Here is a 19,350-nt window from a genome sequence, read left to right on the forward strand (position 1 = left end):
CGTTGTAAGTGTTGTTTGCCGGGAATTACCAGTATTATTGACAAACCTGCTATCTGTGTTCAGAATTGTTTCCAGCAATGTTGCATTGACAAAAATAATTGATAATTGTGTGACTAAACAAATACAATGTGTCCCCTTTTACTGAATGCTCTCTATGACATTGATTACTTTTTGCTGTTAACATGTTTATTGTATGCAATTATGTTTGTCATGTTCAGACACCACGATCAGCAAAGTCCTTTATATAACAATCATGCTGCACTTTGGATACTATGCAATTATTACTCATTCATCACTTTAAACACTGTAAGGATTATTGAAAGGCCACATAAATGTATTACTCCACTGCAGAATTTCCCCACAAGCCCATTTGATAGCATGTAGAATGTAACAGTAACTCTGAGTGAAAATCATTTACTGATTGGTGCATCTAAACATATTTAAATGGGTTGCTGCAAAAGAATTTAAGAAATGACAAATCATTTTAATTAAATGCTCCTTTTTATTTCGTTTTAATAAGGCAATATAAGTAGGCAATTAACTTGCATTTGAAACAACCACAAAAAGTAGTATGTTTTAGCAGAGCTTCAAATTCACAGTAGTTTATGGTAAAATTGCATTGTTGCTACAAAATTGTCAAATATGATGGATGACTATTATGTACATTATGCCACCTAAAACATGTTTTTTAGACCTAACTTTCCACTTTGGTGAACCTCGAACACATTAAATAATTACCCTGTACCTCTTTATGTTGTTAAAAAGGTTGGTTTAGTTTTAAAATCAAGGTAGTTAAGGGAAAAGAAAACAACATGTTACAGCACATGGCATGTTTTCAATATTGTAAAATGTACAGACATTGGCTGTGATTCCATTATTCAGGCAAGGGAGACATTAAAAAAAGGAAAGGGAATGGACGTACTACAAGCAGGAATCATGCTGCTTCTCCAAGTTGCTCTGGCAATGCAACTCAATGATGCTATGTAATTGCTCCTGTTCAGTGCCTGTTTAGACAAACTCTGCTAGCTATGTCACATCTGAACAGTATAACTACACTAGCTGTTATTGCCATTGTTACATTTAAGGAACAAGTCGCCTTACTAATGAATTGAATCCCCAGCAGCAAAACACATAATTACCCTGACAAAGTTGCCATCCAGTCTCAGCCAAGAAATAACAGGTGTGCCAGCTAATGCTCATAAATATGACCACCAAAAATGGCAAACATAGAAGACTAGGGCGGGAAGTGAGCTTCATCTTTCATAGTAAAAATACGTATTCAAGCATTGTGGCGCTGGAACGCATGATGCTCATTAATAAGGTCAGTGCAATTGGAGGTTGCACACTTCCAATTACATGTTTTTGCTCATATCTCTTGGTTTTTATTTAGAAAAAAATTGGGAGATGCTGTAACAGGCCACACAAATTGAATACCCTTCTTTGTAGGTGGGTGTGAAGTTAAAGAACATCCTAAGAGCAATAGGAATACATTAAGTCAGCTGCTGATATGCTTTTCAGAGTAACATAGTTATCTTGATTAATATGGATTGAAAATGGATTAGGAAAGGAGGCAATTTATTGAGTAAGAGTGTTGCTGTGGACAATAAATACATACTTGTGTCAGGGACTAATGGCACACCAATTTTTCTTCAGTCCCATTCTTTTGAGCTATTATAGTTTTCTATTTAACAAATAACAAGCTATGAGAACGAGTGCAGATTGTTTCTTCTCCTGATTGCACAATTTAGAGTTGTGATTTTTGAGTGTGATGGTAACAATTGCATTTCAATTTGCTATGGTAACATGGTGGGTGACCTCAACATAAAGGGACTTGTTTCTAGTCATGAGTACTTTGAATATCATATTGTGGTTACTAATGGCAATGACAAGTACCATAGGAACAGTACGGGCCAACTTTAAAGTCCCAGAGCTGAAACATACATTAAATGACAGAGTTCTATATATGTAACAGGTTAAATTACCAGGCTTGTTATATTTTAAAATAAATTTGAGTTGGAGGTCTAGAGATTTTTAGCAAAACCATTTCAAATTATTTTCTTAAAAAATGATTCCATGCACAGCCTAAGCTGATAAAAAAAGCCAGGGTTTATAAAAGTAAACAGAACTACAACGATTGTCTGTAATAAACCTTCCTTTTCAGAAAGCTTAACTTGAAGTAGGTTGGCTGAAATGTGACATTTTTAAGGCAGAAAAGATTTCAAACTATGTACCTGATCAGACAGACCTACATGATTTAAAGTTTTCCATTAAGATATGGCTTTTTTTTCTTAACAAGATTAATATGCTTCACATTTTGTAGAAAGTCATCACATAAACAAAAACATTATAACACAACACAGACAGGTACAGAAACAAAACATAAACAACAGCATTGGCATACAAAACAACAAAGTTGAAAGTGATTTGGGTTGTATCTTTATTTCGAATAACTTTAATAAAAGTGATATAGTAAATATGACTGGACATGCACAAAAACTTACAGTTCTTTCTCATAAAGAGAATGTCTGGTATTTCAGTGAATAACTATTTGGTTTACAGAAGCAAGCTATTTTACAAATTACATAGCTAAAGGCTGACTATTTAGTAGTGCCGTTATTTTTTTATTCCCTAGTTCTAAAAAGAGCTGAGCTGCCATGATGAAAGAACAATAACTGAGCATAGAACATATGAGAATGTAAAGTGCAATGCAAACATGCACCAGGCTCAAAAATAATGCAATTACAATACAGTAGGACAGAAGTAAAATGTATGTACAGTTCATCTGTAAACAGCAGTGCACATGGTTTTGACAAGACAAAGATTCTACTGTATACAGAAACTCACTTTAAAAATTTATCAAAAGTTGATAAATTTTTTAAACAGTAAAAAAGTACACAAAACATAGAAAGAAACCAATACACGGAATACAGTTCTACAATATTTATGTTACAGAATGGTTCAAATCTAAAGTGAGACACACTCAAGAAGCATGTGGCAAGGAAAGTTCTACAGTACAATTAATGGAGACAGTTTTGTTGCTTGGTATGACAGACAGAAACACAGAAATTAAAGACAAACACATAACGTGATCTACCCGAACAAATGGCAGACAAAGGTGAGGCGTGTTTGGCATGTAGCACCACATGAAGTCATTCGGGATTGGCTAACGTTGGTACCTGGCTCTGGTGCAGCTCACTCGTTTGCCTGAGAGGAGTTATTGAAGGAGGAGGCACGCCTGATGTTGAAGCAGACCGACCTAACTTGCAGCTCACTTTCATATCTTTAATTAGAAAAAAGAAAGAAGCAAAAAGTGAATTCAACTGAGATTGAAATGAGGCTTTTCAATTGTCAAGTAGACTTTGGTAAAGTGGCACAGAATTTACAAACTCACAAAGACAACTGTTGCATGCTAGTTGTGATCAGAATAGGGCAAGTCATCAGCCAAGAAGTAATAGTAGCCAATATTTGTGCCATTATTTTATATCACTAATTTGATAATGTATTCAAGATTCATATAGTTTGATTTATGTCTCACACAGTTGAAAGATTTGTAGAACCAAGTTTTTCGCTGCCTTTTCATAACATTGGAGTTTCTCAGCCACCAAACGGCCTTTCCTCTTTGATACAACCAAGTGACTAAACATGTTGAATACGTTTGTACAATTTTTATTTTTTTTATTTATTTTTTATTTTTAAGACCTTTATTAATCAACAGGAGCGTTACACAGCGTTCCGCTTACAACCCATCCGGGCCAGCCGCATGTATGTTGAGTCGTTTCACAGGTATGTAATGAACACAGCCTCAAGGCCGACAACCCTGAGGTTCAGCAGCGTAAACGGTCAATATCAACACTGTACAATTATACAGACATTTGGTGATGTGGAGATGTGGGTCTGTAGAGTTTTCTTTTTTTTTGTAATATGTGTGATCCCGTGAGTATAGGGCTATGCTAGCACTCATTGATGTCTTCAAATGGATTGTGGCTCGCTTAGATACCCGTGGGGTATGAGGAGGAGTGCCAGTGGAGCTCACCTCCCAAGAGGACTTGGGGTAGTAATAGTGAGGGATGAGGCTAGTCTGCATCCTAAGTGTGTTGGTGAGCGAATATCAATACGGCTTATCCACTCCAATGAGAGTGTTTGGTATTTGTACCGGTATTCAGAAAGGATCACTTCGGCCATGACTGTTACTCTCAAAGGCCCCATGGTGTAGCGTGTGTAATATCCAACTTGGAAAGGCCTGGTCCAAAAGGAATGGGACCAGTATATCAATAAACTTTAGAACAGTAACATGGAAAATATATACGAGAGGGGGGGGAATGGAGGTAGAGATTGCCATGGGTTTTAAGGAGGAAAGCGCGGCGCCAATGCATCGGTGGTCGTCCAGTGGGCGGGCAGGCAAGAGATTATGGCGGGTGGCTCGCCTGCATGCCAAATGGTCAAGGAGGGATCACCGTCATAGGGGCGTGTTAGGTGCGATAATACAGTATTGTTCATGTGGCAACCGGTGGTAGAACCCCCAGTGATGGTTGGGCGTGTGAGGACGTGGGTGTGGGAGGGGCAACACATTCGCCAATGCGGGACAGTCAGATCTGTAGCGTGCGGCGATCGATGCATGGGGGTCATGTAGGCAGCGAGCAGTATGGTGTATGTGAAGAGGCAATTGTGCGCAGGCGGTGGGAGAGGGGGAAGAAGGAAAATCATATGAGTATTGGAGTCCGTTGGGTGCGGATGTTCCTCATGGTGTCATTGTGGGGAGGGGAAAGGGGGGCAGTATATATTTCTTTACGTGATATTGAATACGTTTGTACAATGTGTAGAAAATATTGTACCAGTGTTATAAAAAATTATTAACAGTGAAGTGAGAAAACATTCTTGCACATTCAAACTCAGGATTATGGTTGTGATTTTTAAAGACGAACGTCAAATACAGCTAAATATTTTCTTTTCCTTTTTTGAAATCATTCTTCATTAGTTATCTGCAACATGGGTACAAATATTGCATTCAAATTTATGAGTATGTAAATTGCGATAAAAATAAATAATAATCATCATTTTGATTACTTGCACTTGACCCAATGACGATAAATTCAATGCATTAGGAAGTCCAATTTTATTTGATGGTTTGGGGGAAACGTATTATCTACCTCTATATCCTTGAACCAAGATTTCAAAACGATTCCTAGGTATTTAAGGTTGTTTGTGATGCATCTAAAGTTGCATGGTCTTGCTACCTCTTTTGTGGTGTATCTAGACATAGGGAGTACTTCGTCTAATTAATTTTATAGCTAGAAAAGAGTTAGAATGTCTCTATTAGGGACATAATAGGAGGCAGCAATTTTTCAGGGTTAGTTAATGACAGCATCATCTTGTATGTGTAAAGCAAATCCTTAACCTCATCTGCCATTTAACTTCTGATATGAAGTCATCTCCTATGTTAAATATTTTGAGGGTTCTGAATAAATATATCCAATCTACTCAATCAAAGGCTTTCTACACATCTCGGGAGACAGTTATTTGTGGTCTAGAGTTGTTTATCCTTCAATAATAGGGGAGAGGAGTTGGCCAAACGGCTAGGGTGCTCGACCTCGGACCTGGGGACCTGGGTTCGAGTCTCGGTAACCTCCTGTGATTCTGGGCAAATCACTTAATCTCCCCGTGCCTAAAAATGAATGTGTGTCTGTCCTCATGTAACGTAACTGGTGCTATGTAAAGCGCTCTGATACCTGATTCGGTTTGGGTCTAGTTCGCGCTATATAAAACTAAAAAAAAAAAATAATAATAATAATAATAGATACATTTATATAGCGTTAGAGGAAAAGAAAAGGACACTTAAACCCTCACAGGGCATCAAGGTGCTAAAAGATGGAAAGAGCATACAGAAAAGAACAGTTTGTAGAGTCAAAAGAGAATGGCAGAACTAAGTGCAATGAGGAGCTATTACGACGAGGAAAACAGCCACGTTTTTAACATTTTGCGAAAAATTGGCAGAGACGATTGTCTGGCCAGTTCGAGCGGGAGCGAGTTCCAAAGTTTGGGAACAAGCCAGGAGAAGGCTCTACCGCCCCATCTCGCCTTGTTAATTCTCGGAACCAGCAGCATGTTTTTTGAGGCAGATCGAAGAGATCTGCTAGGGGTATAGGGCTTTAACAGGCCTTTGACCCCTTCTGGGCCAGATCCAAAGAAAACACAGTGAGTGAGGCAAAGAATCTTAAATGAGATTCTTGCCTGAACGGGCAACCAGTGTAATTCTTTTCTTGCTGCCGTCGCTGATGATCGTCTCGAAAGATCCAAGACCAGTCGCGCAGCAGCATTTTGGATAACCTGGAGTTTATAGATCTCCTTCTGATTAATCCCACAGTAGAGAGCGTTGCAATAGTCGACCCTGGATAACACCAGGGCGACCATCGATTGTTTGCGCGCCTCAGGGGATAAAAACGGGGCTATCTTCTTCAGAGTACGGATGATAGAACAGCAGGTGCCGACGGTTCTATTTACCTGTCGGTCAAACGACAAGGTGGGATCAATAATAACGCCTAAATTCTTTACGAATTTTGACGGGCGAGGGCATTCGCCCAGGGCGGCGGGCCACCATTCCTCGTTCCACAGGTCTTGGTTCCTACCAATTACCAGCACCTCTGTTTTCTCGCCATTGAGCTTAAGATAGTTTCTTACCATCCAGGATGCAACCCTCTCCATGCAGGTCTTAAATTTTACCGCACAGTCTTTCCCTGACTGGCTTGCTGAGACAATGATCTGAGTGTCATCAGCATAAGACAACACCTGATAACCAAAATCCCTTATTATTTTGGCTAGGGGGGTCACATAAACATTGAACAAAACTGGGCTAAGCGCTGAGCCCTGTGGAACTCCACATTGCACCGCCATAGTGGGGGACATAAACTCACCCAGTTTCACTTTTTGTTTTCTCGAGTGCAAGAAGGAGGAGAGAAGTTTCAGAGCACTGCCTCCTACCCCTATGCCCCTCAACCTATCCACCAGGATAGAGGGGGACAGGGTATCAAAAGCTGCTGTTAGATCCAGCATAACCAACAAAGTGGTTTGGCCCTTGTCCACCTCAGATCTGATTTTATTTACTACTACCGTAAGGGCAATTTCCGTACTAAGAGATGCACGGAATCCATGCTGAGATGGATCCAGGCAGTTCTCCTTTTCCAGAAACGCTGTCAAATGCCGATTTAGATGAACTTCCAGCATTTTTGCTGGAGCTGGCAGTAGCGAGATCGGTCTAAAATTTTTTAACACCTCAGGGTTCAAAGAAGGCAAATACAATAGACAGTGTTCTGAGATGATGTCTTGAATGTCTGCCTGGGATGAAGCCTTCTTGTGAGTTGTCAATCGGAGTGTGAATTACTTTGCATAGTCTATTTGGCTGTGATTAACATCCACACTAGTCAATGAAATGGAGTCACAGTTAGCAGGTTATAAGTGGTTCTTATTTTGTTTAGGTGTCATTGTTTTTATTGCTCTTTTAGAGAAAGAGTGAAACCGTCCTGTGCCTTGGGCTTCCTTAAACACTGCATGGAACATGTTCTTGATGTTATTGCCCCCAATTTTGTAAAATTTGTCAGAATGACCATCTTGCCCATGTGATTTGCTATTGGGGAGTGTTAGTAATAGGCATCTCTAATCATATATATATATATATAATATATATATATATTTTGTAGCTCCAACAACACCAGCCTGCCGCACTCGCAAGCGGGTGCCCGCTTGACGGGGGTGTACCCGTCACATACACTCGGCTCCAATTATCCACCAGGATTCCACCTGTATAGATGCGCGGCACTCACAGGGATGGTTTTTCCAAAAGTTTTTATCAAAAAACCTCTAGCATATCAAGATGCGTTTCGGCGTTTAGCCTTTGTCAATTTGCTCAAGGTTGAGCAAATTGACAAAGGCTAAACGCCGAAACGCGTCTTGATGTGCTAGAGGTTTTTTAATAAAAACTTTTGGAAAAACCATCCCCGTGAGTGCCGCGCATCTATACAGGTGGAATCCTGGTGGATAATTGGAGCCGAATATATATATATATATATATATATATATATATATATATATATATATATATATATATACATATACATATATATATATATTCTTGTAGATTCTGCATCCAGCGTGCTTTTACCACAGAATAACGGACCACCACGCAGCAAGTAAATATTTCAGGAAGTTTTATTCTCTCCTCTCACGTTCTTCTTCTAGCATGACGCGTTTCGGTTATCGAGTAACCTTGATCACATAGCGACTATGCAGTAACCTCCACATTAAATACTTTTTTTTTTACAACCATTTGTACCACGTGGTGATAAAAAGTGTAAAAATACTATTGCGGACAATACATCTTTCTCTTTGTAGTATGCTTTACAACTTTTCAATATTGTTGATGGCATTGATCATGGATAATTATTATTATTTCGACAAGCCATATCATATGAAATGTGCAAAATATATGCCATAAATATTAAATAATCAATAAATATGAACAAATATAATTTTCATAATCATTTAAGACCATCTAAAATTCATTTCATTTTAGAGCATTAAATATAGCAGCATCAAACAATTCATATACTGTTGTGCAAAATCTGCGTTTTGGTTTATTTAAAATTCTAAAATACCAAAATTATTAAAGAATATCAGCATAAAATGCTTTAAAACCAAAGTAATGTGCAAAATTACGCAAATACAGTACCTAGATGAACATCCTCCTATATGTGCAAAAGATCGCCTGTCGATAATTATCCTCAACACCATTAAAATAATATGGCACACTCAATCTCCTGTAAATTTATATGATTCTGAGACCGAGCCCGGGCCCAGAAACCATATATGTTATATGTATTAGTCCAAAAAGTGCTCTGTGTTTGTACAAAATAATAGATACAATGTAAGTATATTTAAAATTTCTTAGGACTGAGAGATCGGCTTCTGCGTTCGCATAAAAACTTTAATTTTCACTGTTACCGTATTTTATTATATATCTCTTAATTTCATAGAAATGTGTGCATGTCTTCCGTGTTATTCAATCCATTTGGAGACTTACTGTTTAGATTTAAAATATACCTCGTCTCCAGCTGTCTTAAGAGCTTTTCCCTGTCCCCACCTCTTTTAGGTACTTGTACCGCATCAATAACAAAGTAACTCAAGCAATTAATATTTTTGTCATGTATTGCTTTAAAATGCCTTGCTACGGGATAGGTGGGGTCACTATTAATGATTGCGCGTATATATGCTGCAATATTCTTACATGCACTGGTTTGATGGTGCTGCCCACATATCTGAGCCCACATGTGCAGGTAAGTATATACACAGCAAATTCTGTGCGACAATCATAATTGCCTTTGATCTTGTATTCTTCGTCGCTAAAGGGAGTGTTATACTTAGTAGTATTCCTACCAAAATTGCAGGCCCGACATGTTGTGCATTTAAAGAAACCATGTTTGGGTGGCAACCACATAGACGCAGGAGCCCCTGCTATCGGTGGTTGCGACACATATGCGGCCATGTTCTTACATTTTCTAAAAGTAACCTGTAATTTTTCTGAAAGTTCTTCTTTTAAAATGTTGTCAGTTAAGACAATTGGCCAGTTTCTATTTAAGATAGCTATTATCTTCCGTTCTTGTCTGCTGAACGTAGTGATCACTCTTGGTGCCTCTTTATTAGTCACAATTTCATTCTCTTCCTCAATATCTGGGGGTAAAAGATCTATTCGAGGTTTTGCATCTGCCTTACTAGTTGCTTTCTTAAGCATATCCTCTGTATACCCTCTAGCTCGCAGTCTTTCTAGACTTGCGGTTTTGCATTTTTCATATTCATCGGGGGTACTGCATATTCGTTTTAAGCGCAATACTTCCCCGTAGGGTATGCTGGCAATTAGGTGTGTTGGGTGCGCGCTGGATGCGTGGAGGGTCGCATTGCCTGCAGTTGGCTTCCTATATGCGGTAGTGATTAATGTGTTATCAGCCACCTGAACTTGAACATCTAAGAATTCAATTGTGCTCTTACTACAATGAGATGTAAAGTACAGGTTGTAATCATTCACATTTAGTTTTTCAACAAAGTCTTTTGCACTTTGACCATCACCCCTCCACACAATAAAAACATCATCTATAAAGCGCATCCATAGACAGACTCTTGATTCCATTTCTAGTTGGTATTTTTTCCAGAGCACCTGCTTTTCCCAGAACCCAACGTGCAAGCACGCGTAGCTCGGAGAAAAGCAGGCCCCCATTGCCACCCCTCGTTTTTGTCTAAACACATCCTTGCCAAAAGTAAAGAGATTGTTATTTAAACACCAAGTGATCAATGACATGAGCATCTTATTATGAAGGACATATTCTGCTGGACGTGTATCTAAAAAGTATTTGGTACCCTTTAGACCTTGTTCATGATTAATGCTGGTGTAAAGCGACTCTATGTCTAGAGTTAGTAGCATTAAATCATCAGTCCATAACATCTTGTCAATCCGTTTCAGGAAATCGCCAGTATCTTTTATGTACGATGGCAAACCTTTTACCAGTCTTGTAGATAAAAGTCTATATATTGTCCTATTTGCTCCGTCATACCATTGATGGCTGATATTATTGGGCGACCCGGTATGGGTATTTGTCCTTTATGTAGTTTCGGCAGCAGATATAAAAAGGGCATTGCTGGATGGGTGTTATACATGAACTTGAATTCTTCACCGGTTATTAAACCTTCATTTTTCCATTTTTGCAATTCCTTTTTAATACTGTCTTTTGCTTTATTATACATTTTCATTGATGTTTTCTCATAGCAGTCTGTGTTGTCTAGCTGCCGCTTTGCCTCTGCCTCATAGTCTGTTTTACACCAAAGGACAATGTTGCCCCCTTTGTCGGATTTTTTCACCACTACTTCTGCATTTTTATTTATTTTTTCCATTAATTTGGTGAACTCAATCTGTTGCTGATTAGGTCTATTTTTGTTGCGATTAGTTTGGCAATTTAATTTCTTCATTTCTTTAATAACACGGTCATGGAATACATCGATTGCATCTTTTGGCATGAGCGGAATGAATGTCGATCTGGGCTTAAAGGGGCTTTCTCCCGCTTCTTTCTGGAGTAGATTCATCTCACGTAATCTTGTTTGCGTGGATAATTGTGAATCACTTTCTTCTTCATTGTCTTATTCCTGTAGCGCCCATAACGTGGGTACTTCAGAAGCCCGTAGGCTTAAACCTGTTGTAGTGGGTATTCCTGATTTTTTCTCATCCCAAACACTTTTCATTGCAAAGAACTTTCTCAATTTTAATTTTCTTATAAATTTGAAGATGTCAATCAGGGTGGTGGCATAATTAAAATCAGTATTAGGACAGTAGTTAAGGCCCAAGGCTAGCAGTTGTTCCTCCGCTTTTGTAAGGACCATCGTCGTCAAATTTACCACTGTATGTGCGTCAGCCCTCACTTCTTGCGCCAGAAGTTTTTATTGTTTTTGGGCTTCCCGCTTGTGTTTCCTCCTGATTGTGCGTCTGATTGTGTTCCGCCGTTGCCGACCTGATTTTGCTCGTTTCGTGGCCTGAAGGTTCTCATCCTGGCAGACACAAAAAAATCCACCTCTTCCTCCATGCTCAGTGCCACAAATTCAGTATTTCTACTGCTGTTGCTGCCCGTTTCATCACTTGAACCACTTGTCAATGATTCTGCATCAGTGTTTGTGTCATCTTAAATTGCATTTGAGGCACCAGTTTGCAAAGTATTCGGTTTCAGGGTCTTCTTCCCTTTCAGTTTTCGAAGGTTATCATATTTTTTTGAGAAAGTATATATTTGCCCTTTTTGGTAGTCTTCCAGGTCTCTAGAAAATTTATGTATTTTCCTCGCAATTACCTTTTCTTCATATTTTTTCAAACGATCTTTAATTTCATTCCTTTTCAATGTAATCCAATCTTGTTTATCTGACTTGCTCAGTTCATTTTCAATGTCCTCAAATTCCGCCACTATTACCAAGCGATCGATCTCAGCGTATTTAATCAGTATATGTATGAGATTCATGGACGCTTGTAAGTTGCTCTCCCCCCATTCACGAAGCATCGCTGGGTTAGGCTTTTCAAAACTAGGAGCCAGTAATATGCGAAGTCCACGTGGGACTCTCCCTGCATCTGCATACTTTGTAAGGGACTTATGCTCCCACCATTTTGTGATTTCAGTCTTCATTTTCTTTTCTAGATTTTTTAAAAGCGAATTGAGGTCTTTGTTAGCACCCTCCTTGGGGTTATTTGTCGCCGTACTTACGGAACTTGATGTTTTTACGGCATCGAAATATGCATCCGCATTGGCCTCTCTCTCTCGTACTGCATCGTTAAGCATGTTATTGCCTTTTCGTGGTTTGTAATTTTAATTACGCCAGCATGTACATATGCGATATGGCTTCTCAGAGAGACACTTCCTATGTCAATTACTGCTGCCAGCCCTGTCCTGCTATTCGCTGTGTGCTTCACTCACCGAGTATACGAGTCTGCTTCCGCGGGTCCTCCGACTAGCTTCGGCGTTCTCAATACTCGGCGTGTTTGTTTCAGCCAGCTCGCAGGGGGTTCAACCAGCCAAGATTCTCCTCTCGGATTTGCAGCAAGTTCGGTTGAGGGCGGACACCAACTTCCAAGGCGGGGTCCGTGGACGAAAGCAACCAAACTTCAGTGTTTGATATTCTTGTAGATTCTTCATCCAGCGTGCTTTTACCACAGAATAACGGACCACCACGCAGCAAGTAAATATTTCAGGAAGTTTTATTCTCTCCTCTCACGTTCTTCTTCTAGCATGACGCGTTTCGGTTATCGAGTAACCTTGATCACATAGCGACTATGCAGTAACCTCCACATTAAATACTTATTTTTTTACAACCATTTGTACCACGTGGTGATAAAAAGTGAAAAAATACTATTGCGAACAATACATCTTTCTCTTTGTAGTATGCTTTACAATTTTTCAATATTGTTGATGGCATTGATCATGGATAATTATTATTATTTCGACAAGCCATATCATATGAAATGTGCAAAATATATGCCATAAATATTAAATAATCAATAAATATGAACAAATATAATTTTCATAATCATTTAAGACCACCTAAAATTCATTTAATTTTAGAGCATTAAATATAGCAGCATCAAACAATTCATATACTGTTGTGCAAAATCTGCGTTTTGGTTTATTTAAAATTCTAAAATACCAAAATTATTAATATATTATATAAATATTTCCTCTCTCGGTTCCCCTTACGCCCGGGATATATATATATATCTAAGTAACTCGCCACCAGGACAAGGCTCCTGCCTTATTAAAATGACGAAAAGCAGACCCAAATTCTGTGCTTAACTCAGAGTGCTTTATTTTTCAGTCAGCCAGCCGCCATAACGCGTTTCGCTTCCACCGAAGCTTGATCACATGGCAAGTTGCGTTAGGCGGTGACCAGTATTTAAAGTGCTAGTGCAAGAATTAGGCAGAGCCGAACAATGAACAACATAGAAAACATACTTCCTAGTAGCTGTATAGACCTACAAATTAGTGCAAGATCTAATCGGGCTGATATATAATGAATAAATATGATAAAATCATTTATAATTCATAATATTTTAACAATTCTAAAAAATCCCATTTTAGATTTTTTTTAAACGCATGTATCAGCAAATTTAATGAATTTAAAGTGCAAAATTTAAATTCATGCTGCAGCCCGTTTGAATACGAATATTCTTTTCAAAACATAGCTACTTTAAATACGAGATTTAATAACAAAACTGTTCATATATATTTAGATATAGTTAGATATCTAGCCACTGGGTAGTTATAGTTAGGATTGTGTTACTTTGGAAATAATGTTTGTTTTCCTACTAACTTTGCCACTATTTGATGAATATAAATAAAAGTTTCTGAACAAAAATGTTCTCCCACCTCATCTCTGAACTGGAAAGTTTTAGAGTGATTTATCAAGCGAGGGCCGAGAAAAATGGGGAGTTCCAAAACCAAATTTCCCCGCACATTTTGCATGGAATCTTTTGAAAATGGCTACAGCTCAAATTACTGATCTAAATGATACCAAATTTGGCGGGAAGCTATATCCAGAAAACGTGCTATATCCAGAAAGCGTGTATTTTGGTGTAAATGCATTGAGTAGTTTAAGAGAAATTGCAGTACAAAATATTTGTATATCTTGATGGTTGGGTTCAAGGGGCACTCACAGGAGTCCCGCAAGATCAACTTGAAAAAATAGAGTGTTCAGATTGGCAGAATCAGCTTTTTTCTTTTAAGCCAGCTCACTCGCACAGGAGCAATGCTACTTCATGAGCGAGCGCTCTGATTGGTTGGCTACAACATGAACAAAACTTCTAAAAAATTCTACAGTTAAGATTCATTCTAAAATTAAGATTCTGGACTGGGGAAGGCATAAAAAAGTAACCAATTGCATCAGCAGGGCCTAGTGAAACATCTAACTGGCTTCGCAAGAGGCCTTGGTTGGATATAGCTTGCAACCTTACCCAGCAGGAGGATTTCGACTTCCATTACAGAAACTAAGGGCCTGATTCAGAGTTCGGCTGACAGGTTAGTCCATCACAATTGTGATGGTTATCCCATCTGCCTTAATACAAGTGCCTTGGAGGCACTTGTATTACGGCAGACCAAAAATCTATCACATTTGTGAAAGGATAATCCTTCTGCCGAACTCTAAAATCAGACCCATAGGGCCAGATTTAGAGTTTGTCGGACAGGTTGCCTATCACAAACGTGATGAATATCACATCTGCCATTTTCCAAGGTCCATATATTCTATGCCACTTGTGATAAAGTGGATGGTATAACTGTCACATTTGAGATGGAGGAACCTGCCCACCAAACTCTAAATCAGGCCCTTAATCAGAATATATATTCTTTGTTGGTATCCAACCCCAGTGCCAACATGGTCAGCCTGAAATCATGCCTAGGTTCTGGTCAACCATTAACAGTGGCTTCTGACTGGCACTATACTTCTTGGAGCTTTTTATCCAAAACCTTTTGACATTCAAATATCTGGTTCTTCTTATATATTTTAGATGTTTTGGTATAATTTTTCCTATACATTTTTCTCTATTTTAGACCTTGGTTGTGAGATTGTTATTGGGTTGTGATTTGCTTTTTTATTTTTTTGGTAATGCTAACCGCTTTTCACTCTTTCTTTAAGTCAATCCTGTTTTCTCTGTGCCATTGCTATCAGGGGTTGTTCCAGGTTTATTTATTGAACTTGTGTGTTAGACCTGACACGATTTTGGACATGTTACTTGGGAAGGACTCACATCTTCCCCAACTAGTATCAATCCATTTTCTTACACATTTCCTAATAGACAACAGACATATTTGTCTTCTGCCTTATTTTCTTCCTGCATTAATTGCTAATAGATCTTTACATTTACTCAGTCTACTGATTTGCACCTGTTATGCATGATTGTGCAGACCTTCTAAGGGTCCCAACCCCAGATATGAGTAAATGTGAATTCAATAATTGTACCTGTTCCAATTTCACCCACAGCTAAATACAAATGACACTACATTTTCATTACAGAAAGGCAGCACTGCCATATGCAAGTTGCCTCATTCCACCAGGCAGATCTACTGTTCGCAGTTGACAGCAATTGAAACCTCAAACGTTTGTCTCCCAAGTGCTTTGGCTGGGTCAATTAAATGCAACTGTGGAAGGACAGTCATAACTGTCTCTGATGGCAATGGGGCTAATTTGAAAGCCCTAAACACTGAAACATCTCTGCAAAATGAGAGTTGACTTGTTTTGCCCTTTATCTTAGCCTTAAAAGGGTTATATTTGGGAAAAGTACTCCATTCTGCTGTAATTACTAGCTGATACGTAATATTTTTATTACATTCAGACCTTGAAAATAAGGTTTGTTCACGATCATTCTAACCACAAATTAATATTAATCAAATGACCACATATCTTTTCCAAGTCATCATCCCTACCTCTTCCTAAAATATTTGTGTGCTGAATAGGGTTGCTGGTATTAGTTTGGCAATAATTGCAAAAACAGACCGCATCATCAAGCTATATTTCTTGAGATGGAGTTTTCTTAGAGTATATCGTAAATACGAATATTTTAACTTTAATGCACACAATTCGGTTTTAGACCTGTTCATCTGTCCTGTCAAATGCCTAAATAGATGTAAGGTTCCACCTGATCCAATTTTCACTCGTCATCCTCCAAGTGATTAGGATATTTGCACTATCACAAGAAATGATTTTTGTTTTGGTGTTTTGGTGACATCCATTTTCAGTTTATTGGCATTGTTAGAGGCCTTGATAGCTGTTAACATACAGCATAGAATAATCAGAGTAGTGTCCAGTATACTGAAGCAGTGATTTGTGCTGACCTGCCAGCTAGGTGGACAGTGTCTTGATACTGGCACAGAATTCTTTATTTGTTTTTTTACAACCATAAAAAAATAAAACTTAAAAAATATATTACAATATAAGTTAATAACAAATGTTACGATAAAATATATAATTATTTCTGGATATGTGCAAAATAGGTCCTACTCATTAATAACCATGTTCACAAGTTCGCGATAGAGTGCATCATTAAATCTAGATCTGTACAGGGTTTTCCAACTCATTAGTAAACATATTCACAGGTTCAATGTCCGCTTTTTTTAAGAGTGTGTCAATCAAAGTTAGTAACTTTACGAATATATGACGGTACGACGCATACCGTCACAACGCGTGCTGTTACAACGCGTCTTTTGCAACGCAAGTCGTGACAACGACTTGCGTTGGGGGCGCGGATCGTGAATAGTATAATTTACTATTCTAACACCAGTCCCCGTGGACACTAGGGAAGGTGTTGGAATAGTAAATATACTATTCTTAATCCTGTAGCGCCCTCCAGCGCAAGTCGTGGTTACGACTTGCGTTGTAAAGGACGCGTCGTAACAGCACTGCTTTGAAACTTCCACGGTGTAAAGGATGTTAACCTAACTTTACACCACGACAAATTAAAATGGTTGATGATCCCCCCGCCCAGCGGGTGATGGTCTGCCTACATGTACGAATATTAAGCTCTTTTACAATTGGTTCTAAAAGCGTTCTTCTTGCTTCACTGACTGTAGGACAAACACACATCATGTGGCATAAGGACTCCTTATGATTTCCACACAGTCAGCAAGTTACGTTGTTTTAATTCCCTTTCCAACTTGGTTGTAGATCCTTTGTTTCGTATACTCCAAACCGATACAGCATATACTTATTTTTAGGAACAATCTGAAGTGAGCTGCTAGGTAGTCTTGCGGTTTTAGTTTTACATAAGAATTTATCACTGTCCACGCATGACGTCTTTTTACCACTACGTTTTTGTAGTCTAGGAAAGATAGTTTTTTTGTAGCGCCATTGCACCCTCTCCGTCTTACTGTCCCATGCCTCTTCAATGTCCAATTCCACCAGAGCTGTTCTTAGGTGTGCACCCCATGAATACGTTTTTTTTTTTGGTCGACTGGGCCCTTATTTCTGTCCAGCATAAATTATTCAGGGTACCGGGTTCCGAAGAGTGAAGTTTACAACACAATTTCACAAAAACAGATTGCCTCTGGAATTTCTGGTTTTGAAGTCCAAACTCAAGGCGAATCTGGGCTGGTGACACTTCTCTAGGGGGCTTAAAAATGGCTTTATACACTTTTGTCTGTAAATCATTTAAAATTTCAAATTCCCGGCCATGCCATATTTCCAATCCATAGGCCGTAGCTGGGAGTAATTGTGCTGCCATTGCTTTTAAAAGATGACTATAAGACGGGCAACTCAATTTTGTTTGAGGCTGTTTATATGCAAAAATTAAGGTTTGTGCCTTTGCTTTTATTGCATTTTTCTGAGCCGTAAAGGACATACATCGCCCTAAATGTATGCCCAAGTACATTGTAAGTGCCAACTTCCTGTATATCTTTACCCTTGGCGAACCACTTGAATTTTTTCGATCTAGAGCCTACTAAACGCACCACCTTTGTTTTTTCCCTATTTATCTCCAGCCCCTGAAGGTCGAAGTAGTTAGTCAGGTGGTCAATGACTCTTTGTAATCCAATAGGGGTTTGGTTTAGGATTACAATGTCGTCTGCGTATTGCAGATACTGTATGTGATCCTCTGGCAATTTCGGGGGATGACCATTTACTTGTGACAGGTGGTTGTTCAGATCTGCAAGGTACAAGTTAAAAAGGCTTGGAGCCAAAACACACCCCTGTTTCAAGCCATTTTTTATTTCAATCTTGGATGATGCTATACTACCATCTCCCAGCTTCACCCGGGCCCAGGTTTCACTGTGGGGGGCTACTATGGAGTTATTTAGTTGCTGCGGTACCCCCCAACCTTTCAATTTTGCCCATAGTCATTCACGTGGGACTCTGTCGAAGACTGATTTTAAGTCTTTATAACATACACATAGACCTGATTTCTTTAGGATTGCTTTTTCCGTAAGAAGTGCTATGGCTGCCAAGTCTGTGCTTGTACCCATTCCTTGCATAAAACCGGTTTGGTATTATGGAATAATACCTTTCTCCTCCATCCATTCCTGTAAATGTAGTAATAAACATGAAGCATAAAGTTTTGCATCAACATCCGTCAAGGCTATGAGTCTGTAATTACCTGGCTCATTGCGATTACCATTTTTATATATAGGGTGAAATACGCTCCCTCTTCAAGAGTTAATGATCTTATTTAGAGAAAACAAATAATTAAAAAGCGGAGTTAGAAAATGTGCCCAAAATTCTGCATCGTGTTTGAAGATTGCGTTTGGAAGCCCGTTCGGCCCTCCAGCTCCCTCCTTTTTCAATTTTTGTATTATTTCTTTTAGTTGTTTGTTGTCAATTAAGGTGGTTAGGCCATTATGATTTGGTTCCTGTGATAAGTCTTCAGTCTGAGCCGTGTCATGGGGGACTAAGATCTCTTCACTTGGTGCAATTTTCCGGAATGAGTGGCTAGTATGCTTATCCTCCTGCCGGATATCCGGTCCAGGTTCCAAATTCATCATTTCAATGTTAGTATTGTTGTATACATTTTGTATATGTTGTTCCCAAATCTTGTCACTTATTCCAGCTTTTTGAGATATTCCTGTTCCTTTAATTAACGTATTTATTATGCCCCAAAATTCACAACTGTTGTGCTGTTTGCTGGCCCAAAGTAATTTTTCCCACAGCTTTGCCAATCTACACCTCTCCCTAAAATTCTTCCTCATGTCACTAATATTGTTATTCATCACCGGGTTTCCGGATCTTACGGCCATGACAGTTTTTCTTGATTCCCTTATGATTTCCCTTTTTTGATTGCGCAACTGTATATTAAACCATGGTTAA

At 38.8% G+C, this 19,350-nt stretch overlaps 1 protein-coding gene across 1 annotated transcript in view; it reads right to left on the minus strand.

Moving 5' to 3' along the window:
* Positions 1-515: 515 nt before the first annotated feature.
* NYAP2 (neuronal tyrosine-phosphorylated phosphoinositide-3-kinase adaptor 2) overlaps positions 516-19,350 on the minus strand; it is a 672,454-nt gene continuing 653,619 nt past the window's right edge. Inside the window, exon 5 of the mRNA XM_078668043.1 lies at positions 516-3,280. Coding sequence (XP_078524169.1) covers positions 3,150-3,280 — 131 coding nt within the window. The 3' untranslated portion in view covers positions 516-3,149. The remainder of the gene's footprint in view (positions 3,281-19,350) is intronic.

Source organism: Lissotriton helveticus, chromosome 11 (assembly GCF_964261635.1).
Source record: "Lissotriton helveticus chromosome 11, aLisHel1.1, whole genome shotgun sequence".
NCBI classification, from domain to species: domain Eukaryota; kingdom Metazoa; phylum Chordata; class Amphibia; order Caudata; family Salamandridae; genus Lissotriton; species Lissotriton helveticus.